The 24,751-nt window shown below is 48.5% G+C and overlaps 1 protein-coding gene across 4 annotated transcripts in view; it reads right to left on the reverse strand.

Annotated features, from left to right (window-relative positions):
• The window catches only part of LOC141476617 (CBP80/20-dependent translation initiation factor-like), a 135,608-nt gene extending 124,620 nt beyond the window's left edge, over nucleotides 1-10,988 (reverse strand). For 2 of the 4 annotated variants that reach the window (XM_074165388.1, XM_074165387.1), the window contains exons 1-2: nucleotides 10,782-10,961; nucleotides 5,322-5,386 (exon numbers count right to left, since the gene is read on the reverse strand). In XM_074165388.1, coding sequence (XP_074021489.1) covers nucleotides 5,322-5,386; nucleotides 10,782-10,961 — 245 coding nt within the window. Of the gene's footprint in view, nucleotides 1-5,302; nucleotides 5,387-10,781 lie in introns of all 4 variants that reach the window. The other 2 variants (XM_074165385.1, XM_074165386.1) reach the window with 2 other exon arrangements.
• Between the last annotated feature and the right edge of the window lie 13,763 nt (nucleotides 10,989-24,751).

Here is a 24,751-nt window from a genome sequence, read left to right on the forward strand (position 1 = left end):
CCAAGGATTTGGGCATTACACGCTGCCTGCTGATGTCAGCGGATTTAAGCTGGTAAGCGGACAACTTCACCTCCAACTCAAGAAGTCTACATGACGGTCACAGGAGCCTGAGTCCAACTCTGGCCCTAGTGACGTGGCCACCACCTCAGACCATGATCCTTTCCCGTCGCCCTCCACAGCATCCATTGGGGAGGATTTCCTTGTGTTTGACCCCAGGGGGTCCAGTAGCAGTGATGCCAGCAAAAAAAAATTCTCTGGAACGGCAAGAGAAATCTGCACTAATGCTCTGTTTTTGGCGCTTTCTGTAAAATTCAGGTTTATTGCGCTTTGAAATCTGCTCTTCTCCAAGAGACAGCCTTTACACGTCGCCCCATCCCTACGTTGCCTTTGCTTTGGCAACGTACCAGCTTTTCCAGCCATGACTTCATAGGGTTGGAAGCCTAGTGCTCAGCATCAGAGAGGGGTTTGAGGTTCAGGTGAGAAACATGAAAGCAGGACCTGAGAGTTTTGAGTGGATCTGCTCTGATCCCACCCCACTCACAGCAGTCATAGAATCATGGGATGGTTTGGCTTGGAAGGGACCTTAAAGATCATCAAGTTCCAACCTCCCTGCTATGGGCACGGACACCTCCCACTAGATCAGGTTGCTCAAAGCCCTGTGCAGCCCGATCTTGAGTCAAAGACACCTGCCCAGATGCAGGCAGGTCAGATGTCCTCTGCCTACAGCCTGAGTTCACACAACCAGAAGCATCTCCTGCCTGGGAACATTTTGGCACTAGCACAGCACTGTGGTTCTTTGAGTCATGGAGACGCAGAACATAGTTTCAGGTGATATTAGCTTTGATTTTGTGGGAACTTCTCATGGTTTCCTCACCAGCAAGGCTTGGGTTCAGACATCCTTTGGCAGGAGGTGCCAGGCTTGGTGACAATGGCACACCCTCCCTGCAAAGGCCCCTATATCTCCACGATGTTGAACAGCATGGGACACTCGACATCTTACACTGTTAACTTGCCAGTGCAGCCCTTGGGATGCTCTTGACCCTGGCCATCTAGTCCTCTCCAACCATTGCCCAAGAGTGGAAACCCACCACAGGTGTACTGCTGTTTCTACTAGCTTAATGGGAAGGCAAACCAAGTCATCTCCTCCAACACCAGCTCCTCATGGATGACAGCAGAAGGGTGGTACTACCAGGTTGTAGGATAATCCAGATGCGATCCACACACCCTCCCTGCTCCTTCAGTGCTCAGGAGATAAGGCAACATGATCGTCAACTGGAGAAACATCTGAGGTCCCAACCATGCAACAGGCACAAGAAAAATATGTGCCTGTTGGAGGAGATCCAGAGGAGGCCATGGAGATGCTCCGAGGGCTGGAGCCCCTCTGCTGTAAGGACAGGCTGAGAGAGCTGGGAAGGTTCAGCCTGGAGAAGAGAAGACCCCAGGGAGGCCTTAGAGCCCCTTCCGGTACCTGAAGGGGGCCTATAAGAGATGGGGAGGGACTCTTGATCAGGGTGGGGAGCCATAGGACGAGGGGGAACGATTTCAAACTGAAAGAGGAGAGATTGAGATGAGATCTGGGGAAGAAGTTCTTTGCTGTGAGGGTGGTGAGACCCTGGCCCAAGTTGCCCAGAGAAGCCGTGGCTGCCCCATCCCTGGAGGGGTTCAAGTCCAGGTTGGACGGGGCTTTGAGCAACCTGGTGTGGTGAGAGGTGTCCCTGCCCAGGGCAGGGGGTTGGAACTGGATGGTCTTTAAGGTCCCTTCCAACCCAAACCATTCTATGATTCCAAGTCCCTGATGCAGCCGGTGGGACATGGACACACATGCAAATAAGCAGTCAAATCAATTGCAGTCCCATTTGCTGCCAACAACGCAGGCTTTTGCTTGGTGACGATGGGTAACAGCCAGCCACCACGGGGGAAGGGATGGACTTGGCCAGGAAGAAGGATTTTCAACTCGCTCTCCCCCACCGCCTGGAGAAATAGGACAAACCCGCACAGTCACTCTGGATTTTTTTAATGCCCTTTCCATAAGGGGAGCTTGGGATGGAGCTTCTGCCAGGCCTTTAGTGTACCAAGAGCTCCGCTGGCTCTCGAAACACGTACCATACCAGAAGTCTCTCACTTAATGAATTGCTCTTAGAAATATATCAAAGAGCTTCCTACTTCCAACAGCCTCACAAGGGGAATGCAAATAAAGTATTATATAAAATCTTCCCACTGGGTCTTTTGAGAAAAAAAATAAATAAATTAAATCCAAACATAGAAAGATTTAAAATGATTCCATTATTGAAATTCTCCTCATTTATAGAGGCAATAAGGTGCTCAGATAGTATCTTGTGTACGTCGATGGAGTGGTCTTCACACACCAGAGGCTCAGCCGGTGCTAGAAGACCTTCTGGGGGGTATCACTCAAATGCAGGGGGGGCTTAACGGGGCACGGCAGCGAACAAAAGCGTTCGCGGTAGGAAACAAGGAGAATTATAGATGAGCTCAATGTAATTAGGAGGCCGGGATTTTTCTCAGAGCACCAGGAGTTCAGGAAATGTGTCCCACGAGACCCTCCACATCTTCTCACAGCCACGTGCCCAGAGAATTGGCAAAACCAGAGTAAAAGGTTTCCAGGAGAAATCTCCATTTTTTTTTTTCTCCGTCATCTGGGATGCGCAGTGCCATCCTACAGGCACTGACCCCCATACGGTCTCCCACAGCTGCTAATTGCAGATGTCTCATCAAGGAGTGTAAGAGCAGGGCAAGTACAGGGTGGTCTTTCCCAGAGATACCCGGCAACGTCGGAAAAACAGCAATTCAGGAATTTCCTGGACAGCAGGTTGCATAAAGACACCTTATATTTACCCTTAAATTTACACTATCCAGGAATCGCTCTCAGCCCCACACTTATACGACGTCTTGTGGATGCTTATATACACACATATTATATATAAATGCCTATATAAACACATAATACACCTATTAAAAAAAAAAAAAAAAATCTTTATTTTTTTTTGGCTGGATCCTACAGCCAAGAACTTCAAAGGCATCAGGTACTTGGGAATGCAGAGGGGGATTTTCAGGTGTGGGAAAGTCAGCTTCAATCTGGACTCCCCTACAACCTTGAAGAAACCAATTATTTTTGAAAAGGTGGCCCTGAACTACTCTGCCTTCGCAGAAAAGGAACCAGATGCCGAATATATTTTCCAGGACTAACCTGGAATTTCCATAGAAATGCCCTTTCTGATTTTGAGGTTCGAACTGCGTGAGGCGTATCATGGTGACTGATACATAAACTACATTTTCACGGTAGCTGAAGTCAGCAGAAATCTCACATCCAAGCATTTTTCAATTCCACAACCAGCAAGGCAGAAATCTCAGCTGGAAATAAAACAGGAGAAACAGGAATTCGATTTTTCCAACCAAACCCCTCAAAATCCATACAAAATTGCACCAAAAATAAAACCCAACCCCAACCCCCGGCAACATCCCTTGGGAAATAATTAGCCGGCTTTTTCCTTAGCAGGTTTGAAGAGGGGATTGATAATTTACAGGCAAGACAAACACCTTATTTATTTATTTATTTATTAATTAATGTTTAAAGCTACTAGTGAAAAATCAACAGCCAGAAACGGTAATAAACTGAGCCCCTAATTCTCACCAGCAGCGTTTCACTCATATATCAGTAAAAGCAAGAGAAACGCTTGCTTGGACAGAAGAACAATAGCTCGCAGCTCCTCTTTGGTGCCAAGGAAAATTTGTTACTCGCTGTTAAAGGAAGCCCAACACGGAGAGGGATAATTATTAGCTCGGCTGCAGGCTGGGAGAGAGCCCAAACGCAGGGAAAACAGCTTTGGGCATCGGCGAATGTTATTTGTACATAGAAAACAAGCTCCGTGCTGGTGGAGATCAAACAGGTTTAATTCCCAGGGAAAAAAACAAAAAAAAAAAACAAGAAAAAAAACCCTGTAAATTGAAACAAAAGAGAACACGGCACCAGGCAGATGGAAGATGTCAGGGCTGCGCTGATTTGAGTCGGGAAAGCATCACTAGTGTGATTCCTCCATCCTCTCGTGATACCCACCAGAGACACCAGCTGAGCCCTTGGGGGAAGAGCCAGGGACCTTCTGCCCCAAAGAAAAAGGATCTGGTCCTGCTAAAAACCCCGAGCGACCCAAGGAGGCTCGATGGAAACGTCCAGCCTCCCAGTTGAATTTCAAGCAGCTGTGATGGTGGTGGGATGGAGCCCAGCCGGGGTTTTGCTGTTGAATATTTCAGAGCAGATCAAAGCTATCATAAATTAAATCCACAATGCCGTCTGCTACCTTCAGAGGTTCATCTGAAGGAGCGCCTCCCTACACCACCTTCCTACACAACAAGACCTTGCCTTTGTTCTGTGCTGGTGTTTGTATAGATGGTCCCAGCATCCTTACAAATACACACTGCTCAGATGGGCACGGCCTCTTGGACCACCCTACAAGGGGCTCCCAGACTTCTCATGGATCCCACACGTGGGACTGAAGCCTGGAGGACCTCAAGCAGGGCAAGAGCACCAAAACCACCAGCCTGAAGCCCCTTCTCCAGGTGGGACATCCATCAGCCACAGCAACTGCTAATGCCACTTCGGTCTCATAACTCCTTGAGCAACCGCTGCTCTTACAAACTTGATGGTCCCATGGTGGCACAGCAGCTCCTCAACCAGGTGACAACAGTCAAACCCATGTCTCTGTCCTTGCCAACCCTCTCCCATGCCAGTGTTCACACAGAGGAGGGACAGCCACCTCCAACAATGCCAGCAGCGCTTGGTAAATACACTTCATTGGTGCTCACACCACAGACAACCACCAAAACCGACTCACACCTGGCTTCTGTCATTGCAAACCCAACACAGGCTCTCAGCATGTGCAATTTTGGTTCTTCTCCCACTTCTCCTCTTCCCTGCAACACCATCCTCGTGCTGCAGCACAAAACCATGAAGCGCAGCTACACAAAGCTCCCTCATCCCAGCTACATCCCATACTTCCAAAGTCAGCTTTGATGCTCCAAATAGGTGGCAATAAGAAGTTCTTCAGGAATAAATTGGACACTCCACATTCCCTCCCCTTCCCTCCCGCCTTTATCGCAGGTCGGGATGTTGCGCATCTCCCATGGTTTCGGCGGGAGTGAGCTTTCAGATGCTGAGAAGAGGGAGAGGGCATCTCCCCTTCCATGGGAGAGGAAAGCTGGCAGCACGGGCGGGCTCCACGCTGCCAGATGAGGCAGAACAAGAAGAAAAGCGAAAGTTTGTTGAGGAAGAGCTAAACGCAACCCCTACCTGATTGTGTTCGTGAGACGACGAGCCCTTCCCTCGGGATGGGGAACAGCTGCCGTCAAGCTGCTCGCTACAATCCGCCGTCCACTGTAAAAAGGATAAAAAAAAAAAAAAAAGGGGATTGTGTAAAATAATAGCCAGGCTGGGAAAAAAACGCTGTGTCAGTCCACAGCACGCAGCAAACACCCTCCGGCTGTGGGCATCGCTGTACACGTGCCGCCTCCCCCTTATCGAGGATGATCCCAAAGGCTTTGGCTCGGAAATGCTCCACCCGCCGACACTGAGCAGAGGGAAGATGCGGGAACAATTGCAGGAAGGCACCTGAAATGATGCTTTGCCATAAAAACCACCCCCAGTATTTCCTTGCAGACTCCAGCGGTGTTCGGTATCCCAGGCGTGTGGCAGGCAGCAGGACAGCTTGACTTGATTACACTTTTCCATGGAAAGTTGGGAATTTTCTGCTTTTCCCAACTCTGTTTGCTTCAGGGACAGATATGAGTCCTGAGCTGCCAAAAATCTGTGGTTTTATTTTAAACCAAGCAGAAAACAGAGCTCAAAGCTGCAGGTTTGGCCGTTGCCCTATGTTGCAGCTGTGAAACGCAGCCTGGATGGCAGCCCTGCTGTCACACCAGCTTCTCCCCATGGTGAAGGACGTGGGCACTGGGGGACCTCCCAGTAACAGAGGGAGGACGGCAGGGTAGCAGAGGCCAGAGCAGAGCAGCTCTGGAATATGACCTGCTGTTTCCCCCAAGGTTTGACAGCAAGGTGTATCCACCAAAATAATTCAATTTGGGGTCTTTTCCCCCCAATGAAATGAAGGGTTGCATCGTAGTGGGGAAAAAAATAAAATAAAAATAATCAAGCAAACAAACATAAATGATAATCCTAAAGTCATTTTGTTGTCCCTCCCCCAAAGTTGAGACTGAACCTTGGTGACCTGTTCCATTTCTGAAGTCTTTCATCCCGGAAGCATCTGGCTGCTCCAGAAATCCCTTGGATGCCATCACCAAGGCTGATGCCCCAACAAAACATACAAACAGCAACTACCTGAGACCTTCTTGACCTTCCTCACAAATAAGAGGAAGAGCCACCACTAGAACTGCTCACCATCCCTGCACAGCTCTGCCCTCATGGGAGAGCCCATGGTAGCTCAACCAGATGGAAAACAGCAGCCTCACCTTTAATGAGCTCTTTAACGAGCTGCCCATCGCTCTCCTGGCACCTCTGCTGACCTACCTGGAGAAGCTCATGATGTTACCACCCTCGAGAGCCTTCTGCTAGACCTACGCATATCTCCTTTAACAATTTTGAGTGCAACCACGTGCCTGGAAAGTTCTCTCAAGCTACAGCTCACCCATTATTATGTCCACAGCTGAAAGAAAACGGCATTTTCCCTGTGACTTTCCTCTTTTTTTCTGGTGGGAGCAAGGCTGGAGACACTCCCACGATGGAAATGTCCACACTCTGGGATCCTCTAGACTGGAGATGGATTCAGCTCCCCTGCAAGTGGTGTGGAGCATGGAGGAGCGTACAATGTGCCCGCCCTTCCTTCCCCCTGCAAGAACAGCAGTTATTTGGGGCTGTTCTAGGGGAGGTGCCCCTGCCCATGGCAGGCGGGTTGGAACTCGATGATCTTTAAGGTCCCTTCCAACTCTAACCATTCTATGATTCTACGATGTGGTACCTTCCGAGCATCTTACACACGTGGGTGAGAGGATTTATCCTCTCTCAGGCAGGGAAAACATTATTACAGCCACAAGGAAACGAACTGCAGAGAGATTAAGGAACTTGCCCAGCACTAAAGATTAAGTTGCTGGCAAAACCTTGCAGTTAAAACCAATTTTCTTAGTCTCAGTCCAGTGCCTTCCCCCTAAACCCACCCTTTTTCCTCCAGCTCTCATTAAGAGGGAACACGTCACCTTCCATCAGGCTGGCTTCCACCAGGGTTACTCCAGCGAGCTGCAGGATGTGTGCATGTTTATTCCTTGCTTTGATAAGAATTGATCAGGAAGAGAAAATCAGAAAGAAAAATTCCTGATTATTTCTTATAAAAATCTCACAGAATGGTTTGGGTTGGAAGGGACCTTAAAGATCATCCAGTTCCAAACCCCCCTGCCATGGGCAGGGACACCTCCCACCAGACCAGGTCGATCAAAGCCCCATCCAACCTGGCCTTGAACCCCTCCAGGGATGGGGCAGCCACAGCTTCTCTGGGCAACCTGGGCCAGGGTCTCACCACCCTCACAGCAAAGAATTTCTTCCCCAGATCTCATCTCAATCTCCAGTTTAAAATGAAGGTATGAAGCGGGAAAACTAGTATCTTTGGGAGACAACAGATAATTCCTTCCTAACGCATCCCTGAAGACATGGCTCCATAAAAGCAGGTGACCTATGAAAAAGCCCATCCTCACTTCTTGTCCCATATTTAGCCCTAAAAACATGAAACACTGCATTTTGCTGGAGTTTCAGAGAAAAATCCTTATTAAACTTATACACCGATGGTCTGGGATACAACCACATTTAGTTGCTTAATTTGAGACGCCACTAAAAGGGGTCTAATTAAAAGATTCAACATTCAGGTCTTCTGTTATTATTAATTTTTCTTTTAAAATAAAATCTGACCGTCTTTAAAGGCAGCGTTCCCAGAACTGATGTTAAAAACTCAGCAGGTCCTTTTTTTTTTTTTTTTTCCAGGGTAGGCCAGGGATGAGGAAAGCTAAAATCCCATTTCCACAACTGGAAGATGGATTTGGTTGTTGCAACTAAGGATCTTAATGCAAAAATTGTACACGGAGCTGCCACCAGAATTAGCGGCTTTTGTCCTGAGGATGGGCAGAGGCGTGGACAGGCTCCAAGTGGTTGTAAAACTTTGACTCATAATTTATTTCTAATTCAATAGTATTTCTAAACTTGGCACGTTAAATAAAGCAGCACTTGCTGGTTTCACCTGAAGCCCCTCCAAAGCGTCACTTCAAATACAGCCATTTTCCAGCCTTAGGTTAAAAAAAAAAATGCACTATAAAGTACTTTAAATCACTTGATTTTTAAATTTAGTTTCTCCCACTTCTAACAGCTTTAATCCTCAAATTGTAAAACACCTCTTCAGCAAAATCTGTTCTTAAAAAGATTCCTTTGATTGGTAATTTCTTTACACTGAGCTAATGTATGAAGGGTGCAAAGCTCTGGATTGGATCCTCAGCTCCAGCAAACCTGCACAGCTCAGATAAATCAGATAAAACCAGCTGATATCAGGTAAGGATGGGATCCTTCATATATAGAATCACAGAACAGTTTGGGTTGGAAGGAACCTTAAAGACCATCCAGTTCCAACCCCCTGCCATGGGCAGGGACACCTCCCACTAGACCAGGTTGCTCAAAGCCCCCTCCAACCTGGCCTTGAACCCCTCCAGGGATGGGGCAACCACAGCTTCTCTGGGCAACCTGGGCCAGGGTCTCACCACCCTCACAGCAAAGAATTTCTTCCTTATGTCCAGTCTAAATCTGCTCTTTTTCAGTTTAAAACCATTGCCCCTTGTCCTGTCACTCCAGGCCTTGGTAAAAAGTCTGCCCCCATCTTTCTTCTAAGCCCCCTTTGTATCCTGAAAGACTGCAATAAGGTCTCCCTGGAGCCTTCTCTTCTCCAGGCTGAACAACCTCAACTCTCTCAGCCTTTATAGCAGAGGTTCTCCAGCCCTCTGACCATTTCTATGGCCCCCTCTGGACCCTCTCCAACAGGTCCCTGTCTTTCTTGATTGAAGTTGCACACAGTACTCCAGGTGGGGTCTCTGGGAGTGGAGAAGAACCACCTTCCTTGACGTGCTGGCCACGCTTCCTGTGATACAACCCAGGATACACTTGGCTTTCTGGGCTGCAAGCGCACACTGCCAGCTCATGCCTAATTTGTCACCCACCGGTGTCCCCAGGTCCTTTTTTGCAGGGCTGCTCTCAACTCATCCATCCCCAAGTCTGCAATGCTACGGGGGATTTCCCCAACCCAGGTGTAGGACCTTGCACTTGGCCTTGTTGAACTTCATGAGGTTCACATGGGAGAGCAAACTCCTTTCTGCTGGACTTGGGGACATTGGCTTTTGCACGCTGAGGTGCATGGGGTAGGGGATGGGAGAAGGCGGCACCTCTGGAACCTGCCCTCGCTACCCCAACCACTCCTCTCAATTTAAAGGCAAAACAAAGCCCTAGGGAGGCAGGGCCTCATTTGTAAGCAATTAATAAACTTGAGCATGAAATGAGAGACAAAACAACCTGCAACAAAACTCTGCGTTGGTGGAGGACGTCATGGGTCCTGAACAAACCCTGCCTGGACTCTGCCCTTCTCCCCATCATCGTACCTCCAGCTTGGCTTTGCCACACAATCTCGTTAGCAGTTAAGCTAATGTTAAGGCTTAATGAGAAGTGTTTTGGGGATCTCTGCTCAGGATCAGTCTCCCTTGCACCTCGCATAAAGAGATGTAGACCCAAATCAGACCAGCAGACCCCTCCAACAGCTCAAACACATCTCGGCTCTCCAACAACTTCAGTATCCTTACTCTTATGACCCTTCAGTCTTATTATTCGTATTTTGCCCTCAGAACCAGAATGTAAGTGGTCTCTAACCTAAATATTTTATCCCACAGGGAGCCCTGCAGGGTTGGAAAGCACCTCTGTCACAGATGGAGGATCACAGCAGCTTTACAAGCCCAAGATCACCACTCCCTGCACCATGGGCTCCTTATTCCTTCAACAGTTCACACCTTCAGTACGAATCTGCCACATCATGGCACCAGAATACAAATTATTTCCCTCCAAAAACAACAACAACAGTTTGGGAGGTTTCGTTTCTCCTTGTGTTGGACCTAAACTTGCCATTTTTGGAACAAACCTAACTAGGACCGTGTCATTCCTAATGACACCACCAAACCACGTCCTCTGAAATACAGCCATCTCCTTCCCTGACATAACAACCATGAAACAAGTAACCAAGTTATTACACATATTAAAATGCCCACAAGAACCACACTTCTGGGGCTTTTGATTGACCTTCTGGTCTTGGTTGTTGCATGGACACCACTGTGCATACGGACAGGAGCACCTCTCACTACTGAGCATCCCCCCAACTGCAGCCCCAGCAGCTCTTCCCTATCCCTCCAGGATTTTTCCACCCCGCCGAAGCAGCATGCTGTTTGGGATGGAGAGGGACACGCTTAATTAATAAATAAAATGTCCTTCATTTATAAACGGGAACCTTGGAAAAGTCAAAAAGCTTCAGGGCACGCACCTTGAGACCATGGAAAAACAAAACCCAGTTGGGTGGAAACCTCAGATCCGGCTGAACAAGCAAGATGCCCCAAATTCAGGTTTTTATTACGTCTTGCTTTACACCGCTTAAAAAGGTGTTTCAACTGGACATGCATCCCCAACCCAGGTGACAAGCCACCAGCGGTGTCCCCCAGGCCCTCTCCCACCCCACACTGTGCTCACTGCCCACCTGGGAGATGTGGGACTGCGTCTTCTCGCTCTCGCCGTCCCCCTCTGTTTTATCCGTCAGGAGCCCCTGGACCTGATACTCCAGGACGTAGCTGTCGATGAAACGCTCCAGCTCCTCTATCTCCTGAGAGCGGCTGCTCCCTGCCTCCGAGGAGGCCGATGCCACCGACGAGTTCTCCATCCCTTCAGGAGAGACGCCGAGAACGGAGGGGGCCTGAGAAAGTAAAATAAAAAAAAAAAGAGGCAAGAAATGATTTACCAGTAATTATTAAAAAAATTTAAACAACAGTAACCAAAGGTTATCAGCTACTGCAGGCAGGATACTTTTGCTGTACATCCAATAATATTTATAATAATCTTAGGTGGTCACATTTCGAGTTTCCATGTGTGCACAAACTAAATGGTTGGACTTGATGATCTTAAAGGTCCCTTCCAAGCTAGATGATTCTACGATTTTATGAAAAAGAAAAAATCCCATTTCTCTGATATTCCTACATATAAAAACAACAACAGACATTTTGCTGATCCTCCTCTTCTTAAAACCCAAACTACCGAAGAACCCAAACTACTGGAGAAACTACAAACTACCGGAGAAAGAATCCAGAACCCAAACTGCTGCCCAGAGAAGCTGTGGCTGCCCCATCCCTGGAGGGGTTCAAGGCCAGGTTGGACGGGGCTTTGAGCAACCTGGTGTGGTGGGAGGTGTCCCTGCCCATGGCAGGGGGGTTGGAACTGGATGAACTTTAAGGTCCCTTCCAAGCCAAACCATTCTATAGTTCTATGAAAGCCTCCAGAGAGGCACATGCACAAGAGAAAACCCCAAATTAAAATGCTTAATTTAAAAAGCCCAGAGCATTCGCTGTGCTGGATAAGGGTGATAAGCTGGAGGTGATGGGCAGGGGTGTGAGGAAGAGGATGCTCTAGGACAGCAGCAGTAAATGATGCTGAGACAACGGCGTGACTGTTAAATGGTCCAGCGAGGAGGTATGCACGTGGAGGTGAAACAGAGATTGCACCAGAATTTATTTTTAAAACTTCTCCTTGTTAAAAATGGATTAGAAAGAGTAAAAAAAAAAAAAAAAAAGGGGAAACCCCTGCAAAACAACAAAAGCATGTTCTGCTCTGAACGATCCTATGCCTCCAGCTGAGCTCCGAGCCAGCACAGTCCCATGCCCCTGACACAGCGAAGGTGTCACCTACATGAAGGCTCAAGCCCACGTTCATCTTGACCAGACACAGAATCATAAAGCGGTTAGAGCTGGAAGGGACCTTAAATATCATCCAGTTCCAACCCCCCTGCCATGGGCAGGGACACCTCCCACTAGACCAGGTTGCTCAAAGTCCCATCCAGCCTGGCCTTGAACACTTCCAGGGACGGGGCATCCACAACATAGGTCCTTCTTCTCCCAAACCCAGTCTTACTCTGCCAGACTACCAAGCACCGTGGATCCATGGTTTTGCTGGTGGGACACGTCAACAGCTGACATCCATATCATCAGAAGATGTGCATCTGATGAAGAAAAGCTGATGAAACCTCAAATGCAGCATTGCCAGTAGCCCTAATGATGTTCAGTTGGATGCTCCTGTGATCACTGTGTGCACCTACCCAGCACATCCATCCCAGATAACACTCCTTTGAAAGTTGACCATTGTTGTCCTCCAACAACACGACATATTCCAACAACATTTCAGTGACACGAAGGGGATGCCATTTCCTCTGGTCAAGAACAGGGTATCTCCACAAACCACACCATCACAAGGGACAGAAATGAAAGGTAAATGAAAGGTACCCTCCACAGGCAAGCAAAAGGCATGGAGAGGTCCTCCTGTGGTCTCCTAAGATGGAAATAGCACCAGAAGACCTTCACCCCGACCATAGATGCTTCTTCAAACAAGACTTACGATTAGAAGACTGCCAAAGCCCAGGTTGGAGCAAGAAGCCACAGTTTGTACATCTAACAGTGGCTGCACATCATATGGTCAACACAAGAGCTTCCACGAGTGCAACACATCTGGTCATGCCAGCAAGGACAGGTACAGTTTGCTCTGAGGAGGGGACTGCCACCACCCAAACCACCCTCTTCCATGGTCCTCTCCCCTGCCCAGGCCTGGGGTGCCTAGGGACACAGAGCGGGAAGTGGGGACTGTGCCAGCTGCAAACATCTGCAGATGATGCTCTTCAAGCCCCACACTTCAGCACACATCACGGGATTTCCTGGGAGGTCTCTCCTCAAGGTACTGACCCAAGCAGGAGCCCCTTGGTTTGTAAACATGGGCTGAACCCACAGGAGCAAGAAGGACAAGAAGAGCCATCAAAACTAAGGATTTTCCATGTGACATAAAAGCTCTGAGACTCATTGCTATGGGAGATGGGACCACTCTGAGAGGGGTTACACCCCTTCTTTGGCCATCAGTCAGGTGCTGGCCCCGAGTTCACCTCAAGCACCACATCCTCTCATCCAGAGAAGCTGGGATGAGTGATGGGGAGGGAGCTCAGCATCTTTATAGTCCCCCATCTAACCACTGTGGAGGGAGCTTGGACCAACCCCTCTCCTCCTGCCTATTCCTCCATGGCTGAATGTCACTCACACCTTAAAGAGAAGAAACCATCGATTCCTCTACCTGGGCTGGACATGTTTGCACGTGAATTGGACTAGATAATATCCAGAGGTCCCTTCCAACCTCTACAAATCTGTGATTCTGTACTTCAGCTCTGCACCAGGGTCACGTGGTAAGACTTATACTCCTCCTTCCCTGAGATTGGGAAGGAAAAGACACAGGAGATCCCACCACATTGCAGGATGTCAAAACTTCGTCCCTCTCCTTCACCGAGAACTGGTACTTACACTCTGTTTTGAGACAAGTATAAAATTACCAAGTAAATTTGGAATGAGTCACATGCCATCCGGAAGGGAAGGAGGAGAAAAAAAAAAACCAAAAAACAACAACCACCATAATCTGTTCCCAGCTCCTGAACTATTTCTCATCTGTCACTTCTGAACAATTGTGGCTTCATTTGGAAACTGCTGAGAACGAGCAGTTCTGGCCTAAGGATTTCATCTGCTCAAGGAATTATTCCCAAATGTGCCCAGACTGTCAAAAAGGCTCATTATGTAGATCAATATCACACATTAACTCCCGAACAAAAATCATGTGGCGTATTAAAAAGGAGAAAGAAAAAAGTAAGATGAAAGAAAAAATAAAAAGACGAGCCCCAGAGAGCATGGAGAAGGGCATGCCTCTCCCCTTTTAGCTAATTAGTGCCAATTACCATATGGAAAGCACCAATTAATAAATAGAAATCGCTAAAGAAAAAAAAGAAAGAGCTGGGAGAATAGGTGGCTGCAACAAGTCCTGGAGGGCATGATGGCACGTGGGGAGGTGACGGCATGAGGTAAGGGACAGCTGATACAGGTGGCATCACTCGGGATGAAGTATGTAGGGTATCCTCCATCCCCTGGGGCCACAAAACACAAACCCAAAGGGGATTTTTGCCTATTTTTTTATTATTATGGGGTTTTTTTTAAGGTGGCACTGGAGGAAATCAAGGCCAGGTCACTGCCCTGGGGATGCTCCCCCTTGAAGACCTATCATAAAGCAGAGCAAGGGCTAACACATGACTCCACTTTTGGGGTGCTCACCACCAGCATTTTGCTGGTTAGCAACAGGAGAGACGGTGGACTGAAAGGGAATGGGTTTGGCAAAAGTCACCAGGTCCAGCAAAGGAGCACAAACCACGTATTTGAGATATTTCTGGATCTCTAGTAGGAAACTCCAAACCCCAGTCCATCTTGGAGCACCTTCACCTCTCTCTAAAGGAAACCAGAACTTTCCAGGAAGAAAACTCCCCTGTGTTTAACGGCGACAAGTTACCACGTACACCTGAGATAGGATCATCTAGAGCAGATGTCCAGGCATGGACAGCAAGTTGGTCAGCACCCAACCCTTATAATAAGTTGAAAGACTAAGAAGTCATGGTCTATAATCTTCTTTATATGCTTAGTCTGCACAGCGTCGGTGTGAATCACGTAATGACACAAAGACCGGCCAACTGATGTAGACATCTCAACGTGCTGGCTGTGCTGAGGCCACTGCTGATGTGTCTCCATCACCCGACACAGGGCATCAATAAAGAGGCTCAAGAAGCAGAGGAACTTCTTGACTTTGTGGCATGTCCTGGCACTCTCCCCACTAGAAACCAGCTCCGGGTTTTCTATATTTGTCCTTTGAAGTCCTCTTCTGACCACGCTCCCACATTCATGGTTGGGACCACGTGTCCCTGATCACTACAGTAGTGGGGTGAAACCCAACCTTGATGCTGACCCTTCAAACAAGTGGTTAGACTAAAGACTTTCTGAGGTCTTCTCCAACCTGAAAGGTTTTATGACTCCATGAGACGATGTTCAAGCACTTCACCGCTTAAGAAAGCCTCCTCTGCTCTCTCAGCCTACTTTCCATACTTCATTCTGGGAAGTCTCACCCATTTTAGATGAGTCTTTCCCAGATATGATGCAATTGCCTTTCCCCAGCCTGCCCAGAGATGTCCCAACGCTCAGATACGGGTTGTTTTGGTCACCATCTTCCAGAAGCTTTTTCAAGGCAGGGCTTTTTCAGCTGTTACTCCTTGTTTTCTGGGCTCTACCTAATTCTAGCAAGCGTGAGATGCACATATATAAAATGTACCTGACAAAACAAAACCAAGACAATCACAGGTTTAGAAGCCCATTTTCTGGGTCCTGCAAACTGGTTCCTGGTTCAAGCAGCCTGGCCCTTCAAGAAGAATAGATTTTGGAGCATAAACGGTGGTCACACCATGGGAATGGAAGCAGCCAGCTAGATTCAGACCAATTCAAGCTCACCCATGAAGGTTCATCCTCCATACTAATGCTAAATCTTCTCTCCCTTTCCAAAATTAACCCTCTCCACCAGTAAGGTGGGATGGGCTGGATGGTCTCCTGCTCTTCTTGGTGCCACATGCCATGAAACCTCTGTGCCTGGAGCAGGTTTCCCACCTCACTTCACCCTCAAAACATGTACAAACAACAGATTTTCAAACAAAAACCCAAACATACATTTAAGCATCAAAGCGGCTGATGCCTTCCTAAACTAAGCAAACGCATGTTCTTGAGAGCTCTTCAGGAAGCGGTTATCCCTTGGATCTGTGTTTGCATAGAGCCTACCACCAAGGGTTCCCAGACCCCAGATAATTAATGATGATTAATAGAGATCAATCTCAAATCTATATTCTTTTTCCTGTCCCCCACTCCTCTCCCTACTTTGTCAAAGCACAAATTCTGCAAGTTTTGGGGATCTGAAAATTATCTTCCAAACCTTTCTACAAAGCCTATGCTGTGCTCATTACTATGATCATAAAACATGGATCCAGAAAAAGTCAAGAGGTGTGCAAACTGCTTATTAGAACTTAGTAATTATCAGCATTACTGTAATTTATTATTATTAATAGCTGTTATTTTGAAGAGTGATCTAAATCACAGAATCACAGAATGATATGGGCTTGGAAGGGACCTCTGAAGATCAACTAGTCCAACCGCCCTGTCAAAGCAGGTTTACCCAGAGAAGGTTGCACAGGAACCCGTCCAGGTGAGGTTTGAATGTCTCCAGAGATGGAGACTCCATCACCTCTCTGGGGAGCCTCTTCCAGGGCTCTGCCACCCTCACAGCAAAGAAGTACCTCCTCATGTTGAGATGGAACTTCCCACGTTCAAGTTTGTGCCTGTTACCTCTTGTCCTGTCCCTGGGCATCACTGAAAAAAGACTGGCCCCATCCTCCTGACACCCACCCTTGAAGTATTTATAGGTGTTAATCAAATCCCCCCTCAGTCTTCTCTTCTCCAGCAAATGGGGTTCTTGCTTTAGCAAGATTATACAGTTTATGGCAATGATACAGTTTTACCCTTAATCAGCAAAAGACCTCAATAAGAACAAGCAATTTTTACGACATTTGTGTGTTCATCCAGTAGATGGAGGGTGGAAGCAGCACCCACACAACAGATCAGCCCACCCTGAGGGCCTGCCCATGGCTCATCAGTATGTCAAGCCCAACATGTACCCCACCTCCAAAGGTCCTCCAGATTTGTGTTGAACTTGAGGAACCAAGTGGTGAGTCTGATAGGTGAAGAGCAGCAATGGAGAAGGAAACCAGTTTGGACTAGATGGGTGGAACACAACAGTACAGGGGAACTTGCAACTAAAATGATACAAGAAAAGGACGGTGGGTCCATGGTGAGAAGACAGACACGTAGGGATGGGAATGCATTTCCATCATGCTCACTGTGGCCCAGGTGTGAGGATCTCACACGTTCGTCCTCCCCCAGGGCAGATGCTCCAGTCATCCTCTCTCCAGCACACCAGAACAAAGCTTCTCCAAAACCTGGTCTGCAGCAGCCTGGCCATGCCAAGGCAGCACCACAGGGCAGCTGCACACAGCTCTTTACCTGGGATGGGACCCACTTGTGTCCCAGCCATCCCAAGGGAGCAGGAACTCCAGCCTCATACAAACATCGTTCCCTGAAGCAAAGAGAGTGGGGTCTTCTGGTCCGAAACACGTTGACACGGCAACCTTGTCAGCAAGACTGCTGCCCATGAAGAGATCTTCCTCAAACAACTCTTGCTCCAACTCAGCAAGACGAACCAACATCCTAACCTACCATAACATCTGCACACCTTCTTCAGGTCCAACCTGGTTGGGCATCAGCAAAGGAAACAAAATAAAGAGGTTGATTTTGCCACTTTCTTTCCTTCCATTGGATGGATGTGGAAAGCCTAAAATGCTTTCTCACACACAACAAGTTTCTTTGAAGGTTGTGGCCTTCAAAGACAGGAGAACCAGGAGCACCACGCTACGACACGCACCCAAACAGCCAGAGTTGGAAATGGACTTACCCCCTCAACTACACTGCCAGGACTCAATGCTAACATCTAGGTACGATGATTGGAAAAGATCTCTAAAATACAGAGTTCAGCTGCTTAATGCAGTGCTTAGCATCAAGCTTCTCCAGATTTAGGCACCTGCATCAAAGTTCAATTATCAAAAGGTCAAACGACCACCAAATCCCAGTAAACGGGAAGCTCCCAGTCCATCTTTCCAACCACCTAGCTTCAGCTGTTTAGATAGGGGTTTAAATGACTCATTTAAGACATTCCAGTTGGAGAACTTGTGTCTCTTCCTTACTTATCCTCCAGTTAAATGCTGAAAAAGTTCCCATGCCAGTCCTCTGTTCCTCCACGATTCCAACATAGGGCAAGAGGAACGTGGAGCAGCCTCTCTCTGCAGAAGATTTATTCCCCAGCAATGCCACCGGAGAGGCAGGCTGTGACGGGCTCCAGACCTACCCTGACAGATCACCAAGAGCCTTTTTCTTGCCGTATGGGATTTATCATCCCAGGTTTTCCCAGGAACAAGAGATGCTTCCTATAAAAGGCAGCCGCAGTGCAAATTCTTTATGTACTGACACAGCCACCTCCTTCCAGAGCCTTCTGTGGTAGGACATCCAGTGTCCTCTCGCGTTTGCTCTCCCTGGGGAGTTTATAATAAATAAATTTTAAATACTGCTGTGATCCAGCAGGTCCCTTCTGCTATGAAACACCTGGAACATGAACCAAGAAGCACCCCAGCAGCCCACAGATCTATTTATCTGTGCCTGCATGGGATGATGGTAAAACCAAACTGAAGAAACGCCACCCCCAGCAAGACCCAGGGAGAAGCTCCAGCCCAGCGCCAGCCAGCAGACACCACATCCTGCAGACACCACATCAGACACCGTGAGCAACCAACATCAATTTTCACATTTCTTGTCCAGTCTCCAAAACCCACCCCATTGCTCTCCACTCCCTGCAGTGAAGACCTGTTAGACATCACCTCTCGGTGAGATGACACCCTCGTCTGCTTGGTGCCTATCTGGGGCTAAGCAGAGAGGAACGGCACGTGGTCAAACCCTCCATCATCACCTCCTTCACACTGCTTGCCTGCTGTCTTCTCCAAGCTGGCCTTTGCAAAGCCATGGGGAAGGAGGTCCCTTCAGCCCCAGCTGAAGGAGGTGAGGAACGCCTTGACTGTATGGCCCAAGTGGTGCAGGCCAACTCTCCTACTTCTTATCAGTGCCTTCAGGTCAGGTGAAACCTTCCACGTGCTTTAACTCTGCAAATAACCATCTGCCAGCTTACACTCTGGCAGCTCTACAGGCAGAAGGACCTTTGACCGTCTGCGTTTGGGGTTTGACCTCCTGCCTATCAGCATGGCCATGGCCGGTGGGTGGCCGGCTCGCTTCCCAGCATCTCCTTTTAATGAGCTCCTTCAGCAGCAATATTTTCTCTCTCCTAATCCAGCCGATTTCCAACAAGAAGTAATTAGCAACGTGTATTTCTAAAGCGGTGAGAGCATCTCAGGGAATGAAAGGAGCAGCTTATCTTTATCGCCGGCGGCAATATCCAGCTTTCGTACCCAGCAAACGGCAGGAACAGTTACTATGGAAAATGAAAGCAATCGAGGTGAACCATGACTCCCTCCATCCAGGTATTACCGCGTCTCCACGAGCACAGATGAAGCACCACATGGCCGGTTTGGATTTGCTGCTCCACAGCCGCTATTTTTTCCATATGCCAAAACATCAAGCACAGCAATATAAATTATTACATCCTGGATCTGATCCTATTCTAATTAAAACGTAAACACCTTTGAAAACCACATCGAGAGTCTGTTGCTGGCACCAGTCTTGGGCTTTTCAGATACTGATGCATTCATGGCTGGCTGAGCATTTTATAGATTTCATCATCCCTCCAGTCTCAGGTCTGGTTTCTGGTACCTGGTGATGCAGAAAAACCCAAGTGACAGGAAAATAGCCCAACAGCTGCCACGTTGCAGTACCATCCACGAGCCTGGCATGCCACAGAGCGGGCGAACGCCACAGCGCATCAAAACAGAGCTATTAAAATAAACACAGAAATACATCAGGGGGAGGAAAAAACAAAGGAGAGAGCCAGGAGACAACCAAGTGCAAAAGGCCACAGAATCCAACCCAAAGCAGCCGCCTTGACCCAGAGATCCAGCAAGGAAGGGAGAGAATTAACCGGAAAGCCAGAAATCCCTTGTTCTCAGCCAGATAACAATTTATTACGTAGCTTGCTTCACTGCAATAAGGGTTGGGTTTTTTTGTGTTTGGGAGGTGAATTTGTTTTTTTTCTTTAAAAAAAAAAAAAACAAACCACAAAGCCTCGTCACCTTTAGAAACACAAAGTCGTTTTGTGTGTCAAATCTGTGCACGAGGTTGGAGCAGTTTCCCTCCAGATGGGCTTCCCTGCCTGAGGCCGGGGTGGAGGGGGGGGGGGGAAGATGTTACCTTTGGCTTGCGATGGATATTGCCAAGAAAAAGAAAGGAAAAACCAGCACACAGCTAATAAAACCATCATCTCAACTTCAGGAGGTGGGATTATGGCCCATCTGACGGACATCAGTCCCATCCCGTGGTGGGATGCTCTGCTACGTGGGATGTCAGGGCAGGAGGTCTGCTGGAGCATCACTCCGGCTGCAGCACAACAGCAAAGCACGCTCCCCGTTCCCTGATTTTTATACAAATTCGATCCATGGAAATACATCAGCATTTCTAGAAATAAAACCTGAAACAGGTCATAAAAAACCCGCAACCACCAACCCCTGAATCAAGAACAGCCTGAGTTTTACAACCTATTTCTAAATTGGCTGATACTACAAACTGTGACTTTAGTCAGACTTAATCCCTTTTCACATTCCCCCGCTTCTACTAAAAGCTAACGAAACGAGAGCCCCCATTATGTCTTCTCCTTTTTACTTCTCACCTTTCCAAAGGAAACATCAAGAAGTAAAAATATTTGAGGAAATAATAGCCAAAAAAATGCAGATTTCACATGTGCTCCACGATCTCCTCTTCGGAGTTGTACTGTTTCTCCTTTGAGAGCAGGAATTCTTAGAATAATAGAATGGTTTGGGTTGGAAGGGACCTTAAAGACCATCCAGTTCCAACCCCCTGCCATGGGCAGGGACACCTCCCACCAGACCAGGTTGATCAAAGCCCCATCCAACCTGGCCTTGAACACCTCCAGGGATGGGGCAGCCACGGCTTCTCTGGGCAACCTGGGCCAGGGTCTCACCACCCTCACAGCAAAGAAGTTCTTCCCGAGATCTCATCTCCATCTCCCCTCTTTCAGTTTAAAACCCTTCCCCCTCTCCTGTGTCTTCCCTCCCTGATCAAGAGTCCCTCCCCAGCTTTCCTGGAGCCCCTTTAGGGACTAGAAGGGGCTCTAAGGTCTCCCTGGAGCCTTCTCTCCTCCAGGCTGAACCTCCCCAACTCTCTCAGCCTGTCCTCACAGCTGAGGGGCTCCAGCCCTCGCAGCATCTCCATGGCCTCCTCTGAATTATGCTAGAAGACATAAACGAAGGGTGTTCTCCTGCCAAGAGAGCTTGCACACACGTGTGCCCCCCTACACGCATGCAGCGAGTAGCAATCCTCAGGCAGCCAACGCCTGCATTTTGCCCAGCTCCTCCGCAATCCCGGGGGATGAGCAGCAGCCCGTGGAATCCCATGGAAGCAGCAGCCAGGGAGCAAAACTCCCTGTGCAGGCAGCGCTCCGCAGGCAAAGAGCACAGCCCACGTCCTAACTAAAAGCATTATAATAACCAGCTGATCCATACACTTTGCAGCCGCACGTTTCGCCGGCGCTTTCGCACGCCGGCGCCGGTTGCCACGTACCGTTCTTTTACAAATAACCAAAGGGAAACCATTATCGGAAAGTAAATCTTTTCTTTCCAGGCATCCAGGCAATATAATGGGCACTTGGGCTGTGAAAAGCCCTGTAATCCTAAAAGACACAGCCAACTCTAAGTTGAGATGTCAACCCGCTGAAGTAATCCATCCCGTGGGTCGCTGCCGGCAGGGAGGGATGGGGCGGGAGCGGCATCCCCCGGTCAGCAGCAGGGCAGGCGCCGAGGGTGTTTAATCCCTATTAAACCATGCCCGTAGTTTGCTGGCAAAGAGCATTTTTGCATCTGTACCCTGGCTTTTACCAGCATTCAGAGGACATACCTCGGCCACCAGCCAAAAATCCAGGGCTGTCACTCGGAATGGATGGAGGGGTGTTAATGCTAGGAGGAGCCAGCTGGTCGTCTCCTCCTGGGAATCGTAGGTTTGGGTTGGAAGGGACCTTAAAGATGATCTGTTTCTAACTCCCCCTGCCATGGGCAGGGACACCTCCCACCAGACCAGGTTGCTCAAAGCCCTGTCCAACCTGGCCTTGAACACCTCCAGGGATGGGGCAGCCACAGCTTCTCTGAGCAACCTGGGCCAGGGTCTCACCACCCTCAGCATAAAATATTTCTTCCTTGTATCTAATCTAAATCTCCCTTATTTTAATTTAAAATCATTAACCCTTGTTCGATCACTACAGGCCCTGCTAAAAAGTTTGTCCCCATCTTTCTTATATGCCTCATTTAAGTACTGAAAGGCCACAATAAGGTCTTCCCGGAGCCTCCTCTTCTCCAGGCTGAACCCCACCAACTCTCTCAGCCTGTCCTCACAGCAGAGGGGCTCCAGCCCTCGCAGCATCTCTGTGGCCTCCTCTGGCCCTGCTCCAACAGGTCCATGTCCTTCTGCTGTTGGTGGCCCCAGAGCTGGAGGCAGCACTGTAGGGGGATTACCCCAGAGAGGAGCAGAGGGGCAGAATTCCACCCCCTCCCTTGCCCTGCTGGCCACGCTGCTGGGAATGCAGCCCAGGATGCAGGGGGCTTTCTAGGCTGCCAGCACACATTGTCAGCTCATACCCAGCTTTTCATCCACCAGTACCCCCAAGTCCTTCTCAGCAGAGCTTCTCTCCACCCCCTCATCCTCCAGCCTGTATTGATCCAGGGGTAGGATCTTGCACTTGGCCTGGTTGAACCTCAAGAGATTCACATCCTCATGGAATCTCACCTCCATCCCCACCGACTCCTTCCCTTCATCACGGCTTTCTTCTTTTCTGGAAATGAAGCTCTTCTGTGTGACGAGGCTGGGAGCAGGAGAGCCTCAAGGTGCCCCCCTTCTTCAAGGTCTTTGAAAAGTGAAATGGAAGAATGATGCTTTTTGCAGCATCAGCCACCTGCTGCACCTCAGAGAATAGCAAATTATCCCTGGATTCCTGCTGCTCTGACCAAGGGGAACAACCCTTCCCGGCCTCGGATCTGGCGACATTTGGGCTTGCGTTACATGAGCAAAGCAAGGAAGAGATTTCAAGGAGAGATAATTCCCTACGACCCATGCCTGGCTCGCTCATAGAGGATCCCTGTGCCTTCTGTCCAACATGAGCTGCTCAGCTGGAACTGGGAAGAAATATAATCCAGTAAAACTCTGCCATTTTGCAGAAGAAAGGGAAAATAAACAACTTACCATGCCCCTCGCTGAGCTAAACTCATCTGAACAACTCCATGAACAGATAAATATATTCAGAGATTTTTCTGAATTTTTAATTACCTTCAGTGCTAAAAAAAACCCCCAAAAAAACCAAACCAACCTAAAAAACCCCACTCAACAACACCCACAAACAAATAAAATTTCCAAAAAACTGCCTTTGGATCCTGGACCCCCGGCTCCTCCACCCGCATTCAAATGTTCAGATTATAAAATAAGCAGCAGATTGGCTTTTACATCACAGCCACCCCGGGAGCATCAGTCGTGGACCTTATCAGTTCCCAAACAGGCAGCATCCACGGCACTGCCGTCGATGAGATCTTCTAAATATTCTAGTGGAAAAGAACAAGAATTTGGGAAATCGGCAATTCTGTACATGCAGAAGGAAAAGAAGTCCCCTTCCTCATAATGAATTTGGTCTAATAATAATAAATTAAGAGGTCGGGAAGCAAACAAAGCCCTGGGGAAGCAAAAGGGGACAGGGAACCCTGTGGGGTTGGTGTTCAACACCTCACCAGCAGGTCCACTGTGACAAGGAACAGGGACATCAGCATCATGAAAGCTGAGCTTTCCAGGATGCTGTCCCTGCTTCTCGATTCTTCCAGATTTAAATATACTAATAAAAGAGGTGCAGCCGCTTGCAAAAACAAGGAAAAAACCACGAGCAGCATCTACAACGTCCTATCTACTTGTTGAACCTTCTCCTTGGGAAAGAAGGACAGAGCCCAACATACACCCCAGCAAGGTGTCCAACCGTCACACATTAAATGACAGGTTTTTGACCCAGGACCGAGTCGATTGCCAAAGCTTTCCCCTCCCATGGAGGACATGGCTGTCCTCCTTAGCTCCTGCTCCTGGCCACGTGGACTGGATGTGGTCTAGACAGTGGGTTTCCAACCACTGCATTATGGAAAAGTGATTCTCACTTTTCCCCAACCAGAGGGACCATCTGAATTAAACCTGGCTCTCTGAGATTGCTGTGGGCAAAGGGCATCATCTAAGACAGCTCTCACAGCTTAGGAAGATGCCCTCGCAGACCCTAAATCCATTTTTCAGCCTACAAGGATCTCCTGCGTGTTCTGATAGTGATGGGCTCCAGCTCACCGTGGACCCACCACGCTGGCCAAAGCCCCAGCAGCAGGTGATGCTCAACCCCGGATGGGGTGTGATCAGGCCCTTCCCAAGCTTCGCTTTGCCCCATCAGTGTGGGCTGAGCCCACGGGCTCAACCCTCCTCTAAATTCCATCCTCAGCTTTTAGCTCCTTCCAGCAGCTCATGGGACAGCTTGAACCAATTCACCAGGATAATGCACTTCCCTCAAGGAACCGGCCAGCAAATACCAAGGAAAGCACCTCCCCAGACAGGAATTTTCGGGAGTTACTGGCCAACCACCAGCCTCCTTTTTTGAGGCTTGAAGTGCATTTTTTCACAATAACTCCCAGACTATCACTCTGCTCTCCGGACACAGCCGCAAGTCTCCCCAAAAGCCCTTCCCGGGTGGCCCCACTCCCTTTTCAGTTATTTCCCCCCTAAGATGGTT

This window comes from Numenius arquata, chromosome W (assembly GCF_964106895.1).
Source record: "Numenius arquata chromosome W, bNumArq3.hap1.1, whole genome shotgun sequence".
In the NCBI taxonomy this organism is placed as follows: Eukaryota; Metazoa; Chordata; class Aves; order Charadriiformes; family Scolopacidae; genus Numenius; species Numenius arquata.